Genomic DNA, 20,933 nt, shown 5'->3' with positions numbered 1-20,933 from the left:
CGTGCTGTGCAGACAATATACAGAACACAGTGATGAGGGAATGAGAGAACGGCTTGCAGGGCTACACAGGAAAGACTTCTTGGAGGAGGAAACATCTCACTGAGACCTGAATGTGAAGAAACCAGCCATACAAAGCATCAAGGAAGAAGAGCATTCCAACAGAGGGCACAGAGGTCCGAAGGTCCAGAGGCAGGAATGAGTGGAAAAGCCCCAAGGCATCTTGGGCAACAGCAAAGAGAAAGGCCCTGAGGAGTCTCCTTCCCTAAGCTGTACTTTTGCAGTCACATCTAAATATCTAACAATGTGGCACCCCCTTAAACTTCTCCACTTTTGTTGCTTTGCTAATACCACCATTTTCTCTGCCTAAAAAGCCCTTCCTTCCACTTGATAAAATTTGATCCCTCTTTCAAAGGTAATAACACAAGTGCCTTCTATGTGTCCTCAGTAAGATCCAGGAAGCCTGCCTGGATAATTCGAAAACTCTGTCTTGTTCTTTACATCTCGCAAGATGCTTTCCCAACTGCCCTAGCCCACTTAACCTTCACATTAACGCGATGAAATATGAATTCTTAACCCCATTTTACAGATGAAGATGGGAAGCTCAGACAAGCTGAGTATTTGGCCCAAAATTACATTCTATAGGGCCGGCCATCTCAGCTCCCACCCATCGCTGCCATGTTACCTCTTCCTCTTCCTCTTCCCCATCTCTGTCAATAATCTGAAGCAGCCTTTTTTTGTCATCATCCGCTTCTTCCACCACAGTCATTTCTTCTTCCCGATAGCGGCCACGTTCTCGAGTACCAGTTTGTTTCCGACGCATCTTCTGCTCCTCCTCTTCATCATCCCGGGGACGTTTTGTGCCCCTATTGGGCTGAGAGAAAAGAAACATAGGATTTTAGAGCTGGACATGACATAGAAGCTGGGCATGGTGGCTCACACCTATAATCCCAGCACTTTGGGAGGCCAAGGAGGGCAGATCTCTTGAGCCCAGGAGTTTGAGACCAGCCTGGGCAACATGGTAAAACTCTGACTCTACAAAAAAAAAAAAAAAAGACTTTGCAAGGCATAGACAGCAAATATCCTAAAAGCTTTCAAGAATTCTCTGACTCAAAAGCAGCCAGCATACAATTTCTCCCACCACATGGAGTAAAGCTCTATGTGGTCATTTTTCAGATCCTTAATGATTCTATAAATATACCATGAAAGTCAGTGGGAATTTTTTTATATACAGTTTTGCCATTTCACAAAAGTTCCTATGTATATGGAAATAGCAACAAAGCTATCTTAAGATGGCGACGCCAGGTTAGGCTCATGTACTAGTCAAGATATAACTCCCAATGTCAACCTCTTAGCACCTGGTTTTAATTCACATCTATGAAAGATTACAAAGCTTTCTCTACAGTTACTCACAAGTAGTCCAAATATAAAATATTACATATGTAACTTCTGAATGTCTACTGCACTCCCAATTCTATTTTACAGAAGAGTTGAGTTAAGGCCCAGAGCCTGGGCAAAGGACCTAAATAGACACTTCTCAAAAGAAGATATACAGATGGCCAGAAGATACATGAAAAAAAAAGCTTACCATCACTAATCACCAGGGAAATGCAAAGAAAAACCACAATGAGTTATCATGTCACGCCTATCAGAATGGCTATCATGAAAAAGACAGAAGATAAAGCGTTGTTGAGGGTGTGGAGAAAAGAGAACTCTGTGCACTGTTGGTGGAAATACAAATAAATACAGCCATGATGGAAAACAGATGGAGGTTCCTCAAAAAATTAAAAACAGAATTATTATATGATCCAGCCATCCCACTTTTGGGTATGTAACCAACAGAATTGAATTCAGTATGCTGAGAAGATATCTGCCCTGTGCGTTGTAGCGTTATTCACAATAACTAAGATATGGAAGCAACCTATGTGTCCGTCACTAGATGAATGGATTTAAAAAAGTATATATACACAATAGAATTCTACTCAGCTCTAAAAAGCGGGGAAATTCTGACATTTGAGACAACCTAGATAAAACTGGAAGACATTAAGCTAAGCGAAATAAGCCAGGCACAGAAAGACAAATACCTCGTAATCTCACTTGTATGCAGAATCTAAAAAAGCTGAACTCATAGAAGTAGAGAGCAGAATGATCGTCACCAGCGGCTGTGGAGGAAGGGAATGGAGGGAAATGTTGACTGAAGAGTATAAAGTTTCAGTAAGGCTGGGTGTGGTGGCTCACACCTGTAATCCCAGCACTTTGGGAGGCCGAGACGGGCAAATCACCCTGAGGTCGGGACTTCAAGACCAGCCTGACCAACATGGAGAAACCCTGTCTCTGCTAAAAATATAAAATTAGCCAGGCGTAGTGGTGCATGCCTGTAATCCCAGATACTTGGGAGGCTGAGGCAGGAGAATCGCTTGAACCTGGGAGGCGGAGGTTGCAGTGAGCTGAGATCGTGCCATCGCACTCCAGCCTGGGCAACAAGAGAGAAACTCCGTCTCAAAGAAAAGAAAAGAAAAGAAAAGAAAAGTTTCAGTTAAACAGGAAGATAAGCTTTAGTAACTTATTGCACTGTATGCTGAATATAATAAATAATGCACTGTACATTTAAAAATTGATAAAACAGATTTTAAATATTTTCACCACAGAAAAAATATTAAAGGTGATGGATTTGTTAATTAGCTTGACGTAATCATTCCACACTGTAGACATATATCAAAATACCACCTTGTACCCCATAAATATATACAATTATTTGCTAATTAAAAGTTTTTAAATCAAATATAATAATAATAATAATAATAAAAGCCCAGAAGCCAAATATTACATAAGATCACAAAACCATTAACGCACCCCTGAAAACAGAACTGGCACTTCCAGACTCCTAGGCCAAGGACCTTTCTACCGTACTCTGTTAGGACCTCATTTTGCCTTTTATTGTTGTTGTTGTTGTTTACTTTTTAGAGATGAGGTTTCACTATGTTGCCTAGGCTGGACCTGAACTTCTGGACTCCAGCAATCCTCCTGCCTCAGCCTTCTGAGTAGCTGAGACTACAGGTGTGTGCCACTGCAGCCAGCTCATTTTGCCTTTTACAATGCAATCAATTAAGAAGTTCTTAGTGTTGTTTTTCCATTAAATTAGAATAAAACAGAGCAGTAGTGAAAGGGGCTTCAGAGCTGAAGAGACAGAGCACTGCCCAGACACCAAACAGCCCAGTGTCTCCATTCAGCTCAACTTACTCCTGATTCAACTCTGGGCCGGTCGCCTACCTCTCTAAACCTTAGTTTCCTTATCTGTAAATGGACATTATAATTCTTTCCTCTGTGAACTTCAAGTGAAAGAATTCTAAACCATAATGGTATTGAACAAATACCTAAAATCATCACTGTGAGGTAATCCACATGATTCTGTCTTCTCCAACAAAACATTTGTGTTAGATTCTTCAATGAGATTTTCTTTATCTGATATAGTAATCACACCCACCAGCAATATGCTTGGTGCAATGTGGTCCGTTACTACCAAACAGAAGAAAATGCCACTTTCACTGCCAGCCTGCTAAGTTGTTTGGTAATAAGAGAAAATTTTCTATTATACATGTTACACATCTTCCCTTTTGACTTTTATTGAACTGTACTCTGCCAGTGGTAGAAAGGCATTCCCCTCTTTATTCATGTTTCCTGCTTGCTCCACATCCCAGGTGCTTTAGTAAGTCTGAGCATATGACATTGTTGAGAAAACTCACATTCGACAATTTAGTTTGTAGGGTACCACCTGCTATTTTTCACTCTCTTCCTAGTCTCCCTGAGCTAGACGATAATTTCATATGAACACACTCTATTTTCCATAAGGACAAAAATTACAAAAATCTACTATCATCATTACTACTCTACCCTAAAAAAGAAAAATAAAAAGGAAAGCAACATGCCAGTAACCACAGACAAGCTACAAATAAAAAAGGAGGTGGTGGTTTTCAGGTAAGAAGAGGAAGGGAAGGTAGATTCATCCTAAAGGAGGGCAGCCTTCCAACCGGAAATCTGTAGCTCCTCAGCAGGTAAGGAACTTCAGCCCTCTGGGAAGACTAATTCTTTCAAGCTCATAAAAGAAGCCCTGCTGCGATTCTGATTAGCGTGAGCCTACTGCAGCAGCCAAGTCAAGGCATGAGCTCCATAGTTCTCCACGGAAAGGAGATTTCTAGATTGTTTATCTCCGAGGAGAGAAAGAAAAGGCAGTGGGCCACAATTAAAAGGAGAAAGCTAAATATTGCCACAGTTAAGAAATGCAAAATAGAAAAATACACTAGCAATGTCTCTTTAAACACATCCTCCAATCCTCTCCTTTAAAACAAACATTTCAGAAGTCAGGGGAGGACGGCCACTGCACTCCAGCCTGGGCGACAGAGCGAGACTCTGTCTCAAAAAAAAAAAAAAAAAAAAATTCAGGGGAGGAGTTTCATTTATTTAATTCCCATTAAAATGGCACTTTTCTTCTGCAGAACTTCAATCTTCACCACATCTCTGGCAATGAGAAGCAGTTAACAGCTCTATTTTATAACAGGAAGACAGGATGCCTAAGATCTTTTAATAAACTCTTGCAAAGACAACCTGGTCCCTTCTCAAAGTTGAATCTGATCTCTGGAAAACGCCAATCTGCCAAGATTCCAGGACCCTAACTGAGACAGATCTGAGGACTTTTCAGGCAAGAACATTCACCTATAAATATGTCACATAAGACCTTGGTTACATTAAAACAATACTTTTTAAATCATTAATTCAACAAATAACTTACTAAAGAGTCATAACGCTTGAAGGGTCTTCAAGCAATCAGCTGCCAGTCCCAGGCTTCCAACAGGGTCATGTATAATTAGGGACACAGGGATAAACAGGGCCAGTGTGGATTCTTGAGACAAGAATAACTCTGTTAACTTTTATTAATAGTGTTTAAGTATAACATCCCTAAGAGGGCTACCTTTAAGTTCACCAACTGTTTCTCCAACCTTCTCCCTCACACACAGTATTCAGCTTTAGCTTTAGCTCCTCATGACAACTCTCCGGCAGAGCCCAACCCAGCTGCGACAGCTCCCTCAGCAACACAGCAGCTCCCAACTCCCTCTCCAACAGAGAATACGCCATGCAAAGGCTCTGATATGGTTTATTTCCACATTTCTCTTCTAAAGGCAAAAACTGTAAGAACTTCTCTTCATTTCTCTTCTTAACCCGCAAATGTCTCTTTTTCAAACACTAACACTGCAAATCGAAAAGTTTTGAATCATTCCTGAGATTTGACCACTCTGAATAATAAGAGTTAGGATTCATTTCTTCAACTAAGTGCCAACTGTATGAGGTACTGTGATGGGTACTGGACACATAAGTGTGAACAAGACAAACACTGCCTTGTTATCAGAGCTTAACAATCTGGAACAGTGTTCAATCGAAATATAGTACAAGCCACAGATGTAATTTAAATTTTTTAGTAGCCACATTTAAAAAGAAACAGGTAATAATATGTTTATTTAATCTAACATACCCAAAATATCATTTCAACATGTAATCTATATTTAAAAATTACTAATTTGTTATTTTACATTCTTTTTTTCACACTAAGTCCTTGGAATCTGGTATGTATTTTACACTTATGGTGTATCTCAATACAGACTGGCCCAATTTCATATACTCAACAGTCACATGAGGCCAGTGGCTACAGCACTGAATAGCACAGGCCTAGAGGATTTCCATCTGAGGGGTTCCAGCTCCCTGATACAAGCTAAAATGGATTTGCCTTTCCAGCAACATTGAATGAAATATGGACTAAAAAAGTGGAAGTCCTGCCTGTTTGTGAAAGATTCACACTAAAAATTTTGAAGCTAACTCAACACCCTGACCAAGAAATAAACTTCCTAATTTATATTTACCCAATATTCACCACTGAGAGAGCGACAGGTTATATAAAACAAAACAAGAATTGTAAGCAGGGAAGAAGCTCAGAGCTGTCAAACTGATTTCACCAAAGGGAAGCCAAAGGGCTCTTGATCCACAGAAAGAATGTAATACTCACAGCCTGTCACAGAGGTCAACAGCTCAGGCTGAGCTCTCCCTGTGTCTTACACAACCAATCCCAAGAGGCTTAAGCCATTCTTACCAGTCACCTTTGGAGACTAATTTGTTTTGGTATCTGAAAGGTATTTGGAATCCCTCAAGATGAAGGAATGACAAAAGCAACTGTTCTTAATAAAGTCATTTCTCTGCCTCTGCTGCCCACAGGACTAGAGAAAAATGATTAACTCTTAACTTCCGAACATCAGCCTTTAAGGGTTTTTACAATCTTCTACAATTCCCTGCCTTACTCCCAATAGGTGGTAAGTGGTATAAAAGCTAAGTATTTCCCACCAACCAACCACACAGCTGGTAGCCTTTCTAGGATAAAGGTTTCCCATTCACTCAAGCTCAGAGTGGACTTCACGATAATAGATAGATGCCTTTACTCGCCAATAATCTTGAGGCCTATCACGTGTGTGTGTGTGTGTGTGTGTGTGTGTGTGTGTGTGTGTGGCTCCAACCATACCCCTGAAAACAGAAATCAAGACATCTTCATGAGAGCTCTGAAGGAGTTAAAAAAATTAAATAAGCAATCTGCCTAGGATACTCCCTGCGTACCCAGACAATATCCAACCTAAGCTCTGGGTTTCATTTTTCCCTCTTTTTTTTTTTAATTAAAAAGCAGTGAGAAGCTGTAGCTATAATGAGGGGCTGTGGGAACATGCAGTTATATTGAGCTCAAAGTAATGTACCATAGGAAGAGGCTACATCACCAGAACGAATCCTAAATTAAAACTCCACTATGAAACCAACCCCATTTCCTCTGAGCATGCAATCTATATTATCACATTTATGGGCTGTCTCGACCTCAATTAGGCTTGGGGGCGGGGGGTAAAAAGAGAACTTCTGTAATGAGCAATAATAGCATCATTATGATAAATTATGAAAACACACAATGCAATTATTAATGTGAAGAGCGCATTTGTATCAGAATGTAAGAGTGTAAATGTGTGCATGTGTGTGTCTCTAAATACAGCTCAACATTCCAAGTTCCCTAGCTAAGAAAGGGGATAATTTGTAAAAGGTACTTTTATGAAAAAAGATGTCCAATTCTAATAAGAAAATGGAAAAAGTCAAAGGAAACCTTCTAAACCTTGTAATAAACCAACAATTCTTCATCTAGAACTTAGGAGCTTGGCTAACTTGAGAAAAGGATCTTCCAAATGGGGCATGAAGTACTCTTTCCAAGATATCAGACAACAGGAAAGACAGTAATTTGAACCAGGAGAAGGAGATAATTTAGTCTTTCTCTCTCTTTATATTAATAGAATAGGGAAATCTGAGGTGATTGAGTTTAAGCTACTTGCCTATGGTGAGCAAGACCACAAGGCTTCTAAATCCCAATATAGTGCTTTTCCTTTTTCTCCATGTTACCTTAAAACTGGTTGGTAAGAAAATAAGAGGACCCAGAAGCAGCCACTAGTAAATAAGTAAACAAAGCTGCTATTAAAATATAAGAACACAAGACTAGTGGCTATTTTAGACAGGATATAACTAGAAATAAACCACCATCAACAGGAAAAGGCTTTCAATTCATTTTGCTAGAGCTAATGATTCCTAATCTGCTTGCAACGGTGACAACCTGTATGGAGAATCAGTTTTGAAGTCCTAAATTCAAATTCAAATTTGAATTTCCTAAATTCAAATCCTAGCACCTCTACTCAGCAGCCCTGGAAAGTAAGTTATTCCCTCTACGCTTCAGTTTTCTCAGTCTATAAGCTGAGAACAATAACCTCTTTCACACAGACATTTATGCATATACGTATGCATGTACATAAAAGCCTATGTTTCTTTTCTTTTTTTGAGACGGAACCTCACTCTGTCACCCAGGCTGGAATGCAGTGGTGCGATCTCGGCTCACTGCAATGCAGTAGTGCGATCTCGGCTCACTGCAATGCAGTAGTGCGATCTCGGCTCACTGCAATGTCTGCCTCCTGAGTTCAAGCGATTCTCCTGTCTCGGCCTCCTAAGTAGCTGGGACTACAGGCATGTGCCAGCACACCCAGCTCATTTTTGTGTTTCTGGTAGGGATGGGGTTACACCATGTTGACAAGGCTGGTCTCGAATGTGTAACCTCAAATGATCAGCCTGCCTCGGCCTCCCAAAGTGCTGAAATTACAGGCATGAGCCACTGCACCCAGTCTAAAGGCCTGGGTTGCTAAAGTACAGAAGCAGTTTGGTCCATAGAAAACACCACACTGAGCTCCCTATCTCTCCTGACATACTTGATTAAAAAATCAAAGAGGCGGGCTAGGTGCAGTGGCTCACGCCTGTAATCCCAACACTTTGGGAGGCTGAGGAGGGAAGATCACCTGAGTTCGGGAGTTGGAGATCATCCTGGCTAACATGGTGAAACCCCGTATCTACTAAAAATAAAAAATTAGCCAGTCATGGTGGCGCGTGCCTGTAATCCCAGCTACTGGGGAGGCTGAGGCTGGAGAACTGCGTGAACCAGGGAGGCGGAGGTTGCGGTGAGCTGAGATCGTGCCACTCCACTCCAGCCTGGGCAACAAGAGCAAAACTCTGTCTCAAAAAAAAAAAAAAAAATCAAAGAGGCTCAAGGTTGGAAAGAACTCTGACCACTAATAGTTAGGTTTTTAAATGTGGATCCCTTTTCTAATGTCAAAATATTTGACAAGACCAATCAGGTGAAGTGGCGCACTCCTGTAATCTCAACAATTTGGGAGGCAGAGGAGGGAGGCTCGCTTGAGCTCAGGAGTTCGAGACCAGCCTCAGCAACATAGTGAGAACCTGTCCCTATAAAAAATTTTAAAAATTAGCAGAGCATAATGGCATGCACCTGTAGTCCCAACTACTGGGGAGGCTGAGGTGAGAGGATCACTTGAGCCCAGGAAGCTGCAGTGAGCCAAGGTCGTGCCACTGTACTCTAGTCTGGGTGACACAGACAGACCCTGTCTCAAAAAAAGAAAAAAAAAAAATGACAGGACTACCTGCCCCCCAGACTTCCATTTTTTGGTACCCAATGATTAAGACACAATGACGACGAACAAATAAATTACTATATATTATTTGGTAATATTTTTCATTGAATTTGTGCTTTTAATGTCCACATTTACAAAAAAAGAGAGGAGAGAGAGAGATTATGTATTCATTTCTCAGAAAATGCTTGTGTACTTCTGGATCCACAACTTCTTGCAATAATTCTGAGGCTATCTAGAGACAGTTCAGGCATCAGGCACCCTTGATCTCACCCAGTTATCTATCTTAGGTTTTGAATCCTTTTTAACATATCTCTGCCCAGGCATACGCCAGGGCTTTCCTAACACCTCCAGTGACCAGATACTCACCTCCTCCCTAAACTGTGCCGCCTCCACCTTTGAATCACTCAGTTAGGAAGCTCATCCAATTGAGGAGAGACCTTTCCACTTACACTCTCCTTCATGGTTCCTAATACTTCCCCCTTTAAGGAAATGTAAAACATGTCTAGTCTCGCTCATATTAAAAAAAAAAAATTACATTTTTCAAGACAGCAATCCTTCTTATTTCTTCCTTCCCAATTGCCTTTTCTATTTCAGAATAAACACTTTCAATAAGACGGTCGGGCAGGGGGCAACGGGGGGGGGTACACACATAATTATATTCCTTCCTACCATTATTTTGGAATTTCATAATTTTAAAGCTTTCTAATACCTCTTGGAATAATTAGACATACGGAATGTCGCAAACCCGTTTGTGGATGCATTGGTCTAACCAAATTGAAATGCTCAGAAATCATCTGCTGTTAACCTCTTCTGATTACCTTTTGTCAGAATAAAAGGGAGTTTTCAAACATTCATTTTTACCAGATGGTAGTGAGTGGCCTGACCCAGAAGTTACAGATGAGTTGCAGTAATGAGTTTTCCCTTGCCTTTACTGGCTGCACATTCACTGGTGACATTTTACAACTAGGACTTCTGGCTCAATCAATATTTGCAGGCATGAAACCTGCCAAAGTTAACATCAGGGCTCCCTTGCAAATTTGCTTAAGGCACCACAAATGAAAAAGCTCACACTCTCTAATGCTGCAACTATCATCAGCCAAAGTTCATAATTAGATATCAAAGGAATCAGAGACAGAAAATGCCACTCACCTCAAAGGGTTGTTGTGATGATTAAACAATACACCTCACAAAGGTGCCCTAGGTAAACTACAAATCGCTATACCAATGAAAGGTGTTATCATCATCATATTTTTAGGAAATGTCTGAGTGAAAATGCCAGATATTCATATATAAATACATATTACACCTCTGCAAATTTGCAAGACGAGCTTCAAAAAAAGATCAATGAATTATGTCAACCTACTACCTTTTTTTCTGGAGGAAAAAATAGGTATCAAGAACTCCTCAAAATCCCAAAGCAGAGTCTTTGCAAAATATAAAAGAGAACCACCATTTATGCCCAATTAAAAAAAAAATTACAGGCAATAAGACTACAGTAATTACTGGAGAATATGGTCTTTATCAATGTTCACAATGAAGGGGAAAATATCAATGTATCAAAAATCAAAATTACAAACAGTCTCACTTATGATCTGTAATCTGATTGGCTGACAGCTAAGATGGATGTGATTTATGATTTAAATCACTAGTCATGAAGATTACTTAATCCATTTTTCCTACCAAAAAATTTTTATTCCTTGTTAAAGCCTGAATATATATTCATCTCACCGCCAAAGGGTGTATAGATTTCTTTTTTAGAAGTACAAACTATACTTTAATGACCATGATTTACTTTGACATCTGCTCTGATTGATTCTACAGCTACATCAGAAAGCTGAATGTTGATTTGGTTTCTTTATCAAAACTAACATAGGCAGATTACTTGTAAAGTTATTGGAAGGCAAACTATCTCCATTTAGCACACTTATGAATCTGTTTTGTCAGCTACACCAGAACCATCAGCATCCATTCATTCATTAAGGAAGTATTTACTGAGCTAAAAGAACCTGAACATCACTCTATTAGGTGCTGGAGGGACTGTTAGACATCAATTTAACAACAAAACAGCACTGATCTAAAAGAAGTAAGGTGGTACAATGCAAATAGCAAACCAAAAATCAGAAAAATCTGCGTTCTAGTGGTAAATCACTTAAGAGCCACGTGACCTTGGATAAGTCATTAGACTTATCAATGCTGCATTTATAAAAATGCTCAGCCCTTGCTTTGCTATCTCACAGGACTAACTTTACTTTAGTAGGCTAAGGGATAGGAAGATTAAAATGAGATAAAAATACAGGACTTCGGAGAGAAAGCACAGAATACAATTTCTCTCATTGACTGCAAACTGCAAAGCCCTGTATATACAACAGACTTTCTTTCTTCCTTTCTTCCTTCCTTTCTCTCTTTCTCTCTCTCTCTCTTTTTCTTTCTTTCTTTCTTTCAATTTTAGATAGAGTCTCACTTTGTCTCCCTGGATGGAGTGCAGTGGCGCGATCTTGGCTCACTGAAACCTCCACCTCGTGGGTTCAGGCAATTCTCCTGCCTCAGTTTCTCAAGTAGCTGGGACTACAGGCATGCACTACCACACCTGACTAATTTTTGTATTTTTAGTAGAGATGGGGTTTTGCCATGTTGCCCAGGCTGGTCTCAAACTCCTGACCTCAAATGATCCACCTGCCTTGACCCCCAAAAGTGCTGGGATTACAGGCATGAGCAACCATGCCTGGCCAGACTTTAAATTATTTAAAGCCAGCTTTTGACAAAGAACATAAGAAGATGATCGTAGAAGAAAAAATACTGAGTAGCCCATAAGCATATAAAAAGTAGTCCAACCTCATTAGAAATCAGGGAAATGTACATAAAACCATTAGTTATCATCGGATTGACAAAAATGAAAAAATAAAAAATCTGGTAACACCAAGGGTTGGTGAGGATATGGGGAAGCAAGAACTGTTAATACTTGCTGACAGAGAAGTATAAATGAGTACAGAGCAAATTGGTGAGGACGAATACCACTGATGCATATATTCTATGACTATCTCAGTAGTTCTACTACTAGGGACATAGACATTAGAGAAATGGCACACATATGCACAAGGAGTTATTTAAAGAATGATCACTGGACAATAAGAAACAAAGTTAAACGATCTATGGATGCATGCATAAATAGTAACAGTAAGAAAAAAGTACATGAGAATAATAATCACCAAATTCAGGATAGTGACTGCTTCTAAAGGAGGTTAAGAGAGAAACTGGATTAGGGAGGAGTATGCGATGAAATGAGATTAGGGAAGGGTGCAAAGGAGACTTTATCTATATTTATAATGTTTTATTTCTTAAAGTAAGATCTGAAGTAAAGTTGGCAAAATGGTGTGATTATGGCACACACTGAAGAGAAAAAGGTTGGGGGGACCACCAGAAGCTAGCAGGGATCATGCAGACCAAGTCATGCCCAACTGGCTGTGCTTCTTTGATATTGTTACTGTTGATTAAGATTAAGGGTTTATAATACTCACAGGGTACCTGAAAGTCAACAAGATCTCTCACAGAGTTATTCAATGAGTCAACAGGATGACCAGCTTTAATTATTTTTAAAGCTAATGCATAGTATGGGTGCACTTTTAGAAGTATAAAACCCAATTCACCCTAGCTCGACAGCAGTGAGTTAGCTACTGTGCGTTAAGAGACATTACCACCTGGAGAATATACGAGCAGGATAGCAGAGGGTCTGGAAGCCTTGCTATAGGAAAAATCAATAATGGAATCCAAGAAGATTCAGGGAGGGACCCAGGAGTGAATCGCCATTAGTTATTAACAGATGCCTTAGAATAGAGTAAGTGCGAACAGTGCTACAAAAAATGGCAGATCACCTTCCATCCTCCTTCACTGCAACTAGAGAAGTCCTACTCAGTCTTAAGCTCCCGCTCAAATGTCACCTCCCTTGAGAGTCCTCCACATACTCCAGTAAGACTTGTCAGCTTCCTCAACGGTGTATCAGATCTCTCCCAGTACACCATGTATGTGTGAGTAAGTCTCTGTTTCCTCTACTAAATCATGAGCTAGGTCTTCAAGAGTAGGGATCCTAGGATTTGACCCTTGCTCCTAACAAATATCTTGGCGCCTAAGAGTGCCTTGTTCATAGCAGGCACTTAACCCTAAATCAATGAGAGAGAGATTTTTGGCTCCATATATATTAGCATATACATACTCACTAAAGTGAAAAAGAAAAAGACACATTCACTGTCAGTGTCCCAACAGAGTCCAAATTATATGTCATGCTGCTGTCAACAGGCCCTCCTAGCTGGACTCTCTAGACCTCTAAGATTCTCGTAGTCAATGTCCGGGCCTTAACCCAACTTAAATGAAAACTATTTTTCTGTTTTTCAAAACAATTATTTACCACCACCTTTTTTTTAATTTAAAAATAATTTATTTTATTCATCCTGTTGAAAAGGTTTTTAAGTTGTATAGGCCATGGAATGTGGCTCACACCAGTAATCTGAGCAATTTGGGAGGCCAAAGCAAGAGGACTGCTTCAGCCTAGGAGTTCAAGACCAGCCTGGGAAACAGTGAGACCCTGTGTCTACAAAAAATAAATTGAGGCCAGGCACAGTGGCTCACGCTGGTAATCCCAGCACTTTGGGAGGCTGAGATGAGCGGATCATGAGGTCAGGAGATGGAGACCATCCTGGCTAACATGGTGAAACCCCATCTCTACTAAATATACAAAAAAATTAGCCGGGCGTGGTCGCGGGCACCTGTGGTCCCAGCTACTAGGGAGGCTGAGGCAGGAGAATGGCGTGAACCTGGGAGGCAGAGCTTATAGTGAGCCAAGATCACACCACTGCACTCCAGCCTGGGCGACACAGCGAGACTCTGTCTCAAAAAATAAATGAATAAAAAACAAAATTTTAAAAAATTAGCCAGGCACAGTGATACATGCATACGCCTGTAGTCCCAGCTACTCAGAAGGCTGAGATGGAAGGACTGCTTGAGCCCAGCAGACCAAGGCAGCAGTGAGCCGAGATCACAACACCGCACTCCAGCCTGGGCAACAGAGCAAGACCCCATCTCAAAAAAAAAAAAAAGAAAAAGGAAAAAAAGAAAAACAAGTTGTATAAATACCAGTCATGAACAAATGCAGGATGAAAACAAAACAAAATCTTTCTGCCTACAGATTATATCTCATTTCAAATAAAATAAAATGTCTTCTAACATTTTTCTAAAGTTGCTATATTTAAAAAGTAAGACAAATCCTACTTAATAGCCAATGGGTGTCATGTATACGGGCCCTTGTGAACATGAAGGGGAGATGAGAAAGGAACTGTCCTCATTGAGCTTTACAGGGCACCCTTACTAAGCACCTACACAGCTCCATGCCAGGAGCACAAGGTTTAAGAAACAAAGAAATAAAAAAGGCGTGTTCTTTCCTTCAAGGCGCTTTCAATCTTTTGGGAACCACAACATGGACAAGTCAACGGAGGATTATTGAAACTTCTGGTTAGCGCTGTGGCTGAGTAGGCATAGAGAACAGAGAGACCATGGATGGGGCATCTGTATCAGACTGGAGATCAAGGAAGGTGGCATAATTCAGTGGGAGAGGACAAGTAAAACCAATGAACTCACCAGGAATCATAATTTACTATTAGCAAATATATGCAAATTCTCAAAGTTCCTCGGACCATTAGGGCGACTGCAGCCAAGCAGAATTCATCCAAGTCTTGGGCCATTAGGGTGAATTCTCCAAGCAGAATTCATCTCTTCTCCATCTACCTGTCTACTTACTTTATACCACACTGGGCTATATCTATATATAATCTGGTAAATTTTCCAATGGTGGCATCAAGGATATTCAGAGGCTAAGTATAGTAAAACTCAGATTCAGACAAAGAATACTAGTCTAATCCTGTAATTTACAGATGAGTAAACTGAGACTCAAGTTAGTGACAATACTTGAGCCCGAAGCCATAGAACTGGGCCTGGAATCTAACTCTCATCTTAGTAGGAGCAGTATTACACAACCTCCAGACTCCTTTCCTCAGTCAAGACCTCAGAAATTACCATCTTCAAGGCATACTTTGCATCAGCTCTCCCTGCTGTCATCATCTTTCAGCCAACACTAAAATCCCTTTGTTGCTTTTCTGCCCATGCTTTTAATCAGGTGAGTTCCTTCTGCAGTTGTTCCTTGCCTATTTGCAATTTTGCTATCCAGAAGAGACTAGTGTCATCTGTCTAAATGGAGATTCCAGTAAGAAATTCCTCCCCCGTATCATTTAGAGGAACCCACACTAAGCACTGGGTCACCTACCATTGACACCAGTCCACTCTGAACCTTTAAACATTAAATAACAAATTAATATGGGAAAGTTATTTAAAATTGTTTATAGGTTTAAACCAAGGCTCAGATACAATAAATTTACTTTACTATTTAGGATGACACAAATGCTGATACTTTATAAGTTTCTAAGAGAGGAGGGTGGAGTATACATTTTGCAACCAGCGAACCCATACAATGCTTCTGCATGTTACAAGACATATCTGTTAACAGAGAAGTCTCCAGCCAGTGGAAGACTGCCTCTAGCAATGCATGATTTTATTAAGACCAAAGTGGGCAAAGAAATATTTAATTATTTTTTCTACAAGTTGTCTCTGAGGTCACTGCCAAGACTAAAAACGTAAAACTGCATTCCTTTTTCAAACAGGGGTAGTTGGGGGAAAAGGGAGTATACTACCAGGAGTAGAGACAGGAAAAAAAGAGAAAAGATGTTTTGGGGAAATAGGAAGAGAGGAATGAATGATCCAGGACTGAATGAGTGAGAACCAGATCATGTGTGAGAAACTAACCATTTTATTCACTTACAAACACCTGCTTATTCATTCCTTAAGACTTCTTATATGGTTTTGGTCTCAGCTTAGGACCTTAGACACTGCCATTGTTTCTTCAAAAGCTTAAAACTTATCCATATAAGTCTGTTATTCAATAGCTGCCACATTTATTTCAAGGAAGATAGAACGCACATGGAACTTTCCCTTGAGTATCCTGTTAAAGAAGAATATTTTTCAACATTATGGGCAATACTTTAGAGTCTGAAAATGTAGCAAGATTATATAATATACTTTCCAGCACTTGAGTGCTGATTTACCTATCCCCCTCAGCTTGAATGAAGTATCTGGTGTTATGGCCTCAAAACATGCCTGTTGATGCGTCCATCAAAGACAACGAAAAGATATGGTTTAATATCTGCTTTTGTGTAAGATGCACTTTATTTTCCTCAACTCAAAGGTTTTACTATTTCTAGAAGCTTTACAAACCACTAAAGTTAGCAAAATACCTCCATTCCCAATAAAGACAAGGATGGTGAATGAGTTATTCTTAGATAAGACAATTCAGTGTCAGAAATACTTCCCCACCTGGAAAAAACACAGAGAACCCTGACCTCCTGACCATGTGGATGATCAAAAGGAATCCTCTGGCAGCCTGGACAAATGCGTCTTGGCCACCTACAAATTCTCCCTACGAGTTCTATCCACACCACCATAGCTTTCTCTCAGGGAACCTATAAAATTGATTTCAAAGTGGTTTTAAATTAACACTTGCTCACTTCAAGAACATTTTAAGATACTCAATTTCCTAGCAAGTGCATCTAGTAGACCAAATAGGCAAAATGCACACCTTGCTGGGCAGGAAGAAGCTCTACCAAAGGTAATATAAATAAGAAAATAGGTGTCTTATACATAAAAACAAATAGTAGAATAAAATAATTATTTTGACCCATCTTCCCCTATTTAAAGTTTTTTTTGAAGCTTGGCAGCCTTAGGGTATCAAAAATACTTAAGAATTGGTTGCCTTAAAAAAAAAATCTAAAAACAGTGCACAGACAATACTACATATTACTATAGCTTTACTTTCTGATAAAGGAATGTAAAGTGAATTTTCATAAGCAAGTTTCCTCTGTGGGTGAATCTCCAGTCAGTTACAACCAACTCAAAGAGAGCCATCAAGGCAAACTACCCATTAGCTGTCAATTTAGAATGACTTCAGAGAGCTAGCCTCAGAGCTCCACTGATATCTTTTCAACAACCTCTTAATCTTGTTTATAACACCTGTGTTAAGGCAGCCTGACATCAATTCTACTCACTTGTCTCAGACTGAAATTACTTAGAAACCTAAGAATTCCAGTAAACATACCAAAAAACCACAAAGATGCATGGCCTGAAAAACCCTGTACACAAGGGAATTCGGCCACTTCTTTTAAATAAAGCTGCATACGTGAGCCAGAATGGGCCTCAAAAGGCAAAGTCAGATATAAATCTCACAAATAACTGCTTAGAAGGCACCGAGGTCACAGCATTGTGGGGTTTACAGAAACCATAAAGAATTTCTCCTACAGCTTCCTCACCAAACGATTATACAAACTATTCAATAGTTACCATTAACTATGTGCCTACTCTGTACCAGGAACTTAACATTTTCATTATCTTTTTAACCTCCACCCAACTCTTCTAGGTAGGTGATACCATTTCTCATTTCCACAAGTAAGGAAGCCAAAGTGCGGTGGCTTGCTTAGCAAACTGCCAAAGACCAAAGAGCTAGAAAACAGTGGAGATGGGACTCAAATGCTGCCTGCCAGTCTAAGCCTAAAGCTCTTTCTATGACATCATACTACCACCATGAGTTTGAGAAATCATTTTGCTGTAACTGGTTTCTGCGTTTACTACAGATCTGTTTCTTGAGGCTCCTTTAACTCAAGTGAACTGTTAGCAGCTCTAGTACTTTGTTCTAGAAATCCATGTTTGTCCTAGGCCTGTAAGAAACATAAAACACATAAGGAATTGATGCTAAACTAGTCCCATGAATAGGGGAGTGCGGTACAGTGAAGAGAATGGACTTTGGTAGTCAAAACCCCTGGGTTTGTTGTCACTAGTGTGTGACCCTGGACAAATAACCACCGTTTCAGCCTTAGTTTCATCCCTGGAAAAAACCATCCTAGTGTTGTGGGATACTAGTGTTGTGGAAGTACCTAACCCAAAAAAAAGCACTCAATAAATGTTTAAAGAAAGAAAGAAAAATGTCAAATGGAAATGGATAGGCCAGATCCAACCAACACAAAATAAAACCTAATTTGGTTGTTCTGTACGAACTCTTACTGTTTGCCTATAAGGCTGGGTAAAGAGAAAACAGCAATCATGGCCCACAGTAGACTTGCAACAAATCTTTGGCAAATAAATGAATCAATCAATCTCCTGCTTTAGTGTCAGAGACAACATCAGCCTTTAAAAGGAATGCCAGTCAACTCTCAGATTACACACTAATAGAATCAGGCTTTTATGAAGATCATCTACTATTACCTAAAGCAAGATTCACTCAACCCCGAGTTATCGATGACTAGGGCTACTATCATTCACAAAAACACCTTTATCTGCTCCCATCAAGGAAAAGGCAAGAAAAAAGGCAACTGGGGAGGTGCTAAGCCTCAATATAAAAAGATACCTAGAGAAGACTCAAATTCAGTCACCTAATCATTCATTCACTGCTTCATTCATTCATCCTCATCCTTTCCTTTCTTTAGTCAAGAGATATTTATTGAACATTTACTCAATGGCAGGCACTGATCTGGTCACTGTCCTTGAGCAACTCACAGTCCAATGAGAAGAAAAGTATGTAACCAAGTAATTCCAATAGAGAGTGGCAGGCAGAGTAGACTTGGAGGCAAGCACAAGGTAGAGTAATGGTAGGATTCTGCGGCAGTTTATTCTCGAAGGTCCTTCTCCTCCTCCTTCTTCATTTTTTTTAAACCCACTTTCATCCATTGGAGCCCTCTTCTAGGAAGAAGATTCCACCATCCACTTAATGGGTGGGCAAGTTACTAAACCTCTATGAGCTTCCTTTCCTCATCTGCAAAATGGAACTAAGAATATTGACTTCCCAGCGTTGCCTTTAGGATGAGATGGGATAACATACATAAGTCGAACAGCACAAAGCCTGGCTCTCAGTGGGCTTTGATACTGAGTAGTCCCCAGCCCTTTGTTTTGTTCTTTTGGCCTGGTTTCATGGGAAGGAGAAAACAAATATTCTTTTATTTCATTAAAAGTAGGAAAATATCCATGCTCCTCTATGAGCTGCTTTGCATTCACTTCAATTCAGGAACACGCCATCCCTGTAAGTGACGCCCTTCCCATAAACACAAAGTCAATCTGTCAAATGAAGGGCAAATCTGCCCTTAGTGCAGAGACAATACCTCGAGGCCAGCTGCACACCCACCTCATGATATTATCTGGCTAGGCTTGGTGTCATGCTCCTGAGAAAAGCTATGCTCACTACATTCAGCAATCAGAAAGTTCACACGGTCAGAGGTGCCTCTGCCTCACACAAGGTGAAGCACAGCTAAAAATTGCTTTTTTAATTAAAATAAGACTTCCTCAACTGCCTGCTGACAATCACAACTAGAACATGGAGCCCAGAACCAGTTAACCAGTCTCCAGCCTGCTCTAATGGTGGTTTTAAGCACTCAGAGAAGGGAGGGGGAAAAATTACCAATTTAAACAAAATGTTTCATCTTCTAATTATGCGACAGGCTCCAAGAGGATGGGAAGTGATTTGCAATCTTCATTATGGAATCCCCATGCGACCACTGGCACACGTCATGTCAGCCAGACGCACATGCCATCTTTTTCCCCCACCGAGTCTTCTGTGTCCTTGTAAGTTTTGTGGTAATGGAAGAAGAAATCTTCAGTCAAAAAAATGGGGCAGAAGCTTACGAATTTCTGTCTCCAAGTTCATCATACTGAGTGAGGTGTGAGGATCCCCAGTGAGGAGCCAGGGAGATAATATTCAGTGACTTTACACTGGCAGGCTTAGCAGCCTGAGGCCCTTTGAAACTCTAAAATCTTATAAAAACTGCCCAGCTCAGGTGGTGCTTAAGCCATTTTTTAAAATTTGCTGAAAAGTTCTGTCATCAGCGCTAAGAGATGCATTGAAAATTAGGGCGGTGCCCACCAACGGCACCTCTGGCCAGAAGGAAATCTGTTCCTCTGCAGATATGCTTGTATCTTTGCTCATTTGTGTTATCTCTGTCCGTTCAGATCTCTATGTGCTAACTCAGGAGAAAAAGTCCCTGCCAACCAACTCTGACAAGTCTGATGGCAGAACTCCCACTGGAGATCCAGCAGAGACAGCAGAGGCAGGCAATTATTCCCTTTCATTAAGGACAGTTCTTTTTAAGTTTGGGTGTTTTGTATTAGTATTATTTTGAACACAAAAAGTAGCCATTCACAATCGCTGCTCAATGCAGTCACTTAACACAACTGACAGAAACTGTAATTTCCCCATAAGCCAACTGAAAAAGATGTTCTGGAAGTAACTAGAAATGGTTGTGCCCCCTTAATTACCCACTGTAATGTAAAACCAGACATGGAGAGGATGGCCACAGCAGATCTGGGCAAAGCGGCAGTGATATTTAATCATCACTTCAGACCATCTGCAACTGTTTTGCAGAAGCACATCAAGTTTATAGATTCTAAAGCTTCTACAAGTTACCAGGTGCTGAGGGTCAGCTGCATTGTCCTCAGGCCACAAGGGGCTGCTTTCTTCATTCTCTCCAGGCCAGGGTGCTCAACAAAAGGCACCATGCCCACATTTTCTGAGCCAAGCCTGGCACAAGGAGAGCGCTGCTTCTTGATTAAGCCAGAACACAGATTAAATGTTTAGAAGTGGAGATTGTGAAAACAACCTAGGCGGGAAAGCAATTATCCCAGGAACAGCACGGCTTCAGCTGCAGCCCTCTGCAGCACAAAGGTGAATTCCACACCCTCCAACAGCTAAGCTAGCCAGAATGCTCCTCTACAATTCTCCACTCTGTAGATGCAGCCATCTTTCAAAACATAAACCAAATTGTGTCACTC

General features: G+C 40.4%; 1 protein-coding gene across 1 annotated transcript in view; it reads right to left on the bottom strand.

The window, feature by feature from the left end:
* CTNNBL1 (catenin beta like 1) overlaps positions 1-20,933 on the bottom strand; it is a 177,131-nt gene that overhangs the window by 138,159 nt on the left and 18,039 nt on the right. Inside the window, exon 2 of the mRNA NM_001261665.1 lies at positions 683-871. Coding sequence (NP_001248594.1) covers positions 683-871 — 189 coding nt within the window. The remainder of the gene's footprint in view (positions 1-682; positions 872-20,933) is intronic.

Source organism: Macaca mulatta, chromosome 10 (assembly GCF_049350105.2).
Source record: "Macaca mulatta isolate MMU2019108-1 chromosome 10, T2T-MMU8v2.0, whole genome shotgun sequence".
Classification (NCBI taxonomy): domain Eukaryota; kingdom Metazoa; phylum Chordata; class Mammalia; order Primates; family Cercopithecidae; genus Macaca; species Macaca mulatta.
The sequence above is the reverse complement of the archived record's forward strand: the minus strand, read 5'-3'. Positions and strand labels throughout refer to the sequence as shown.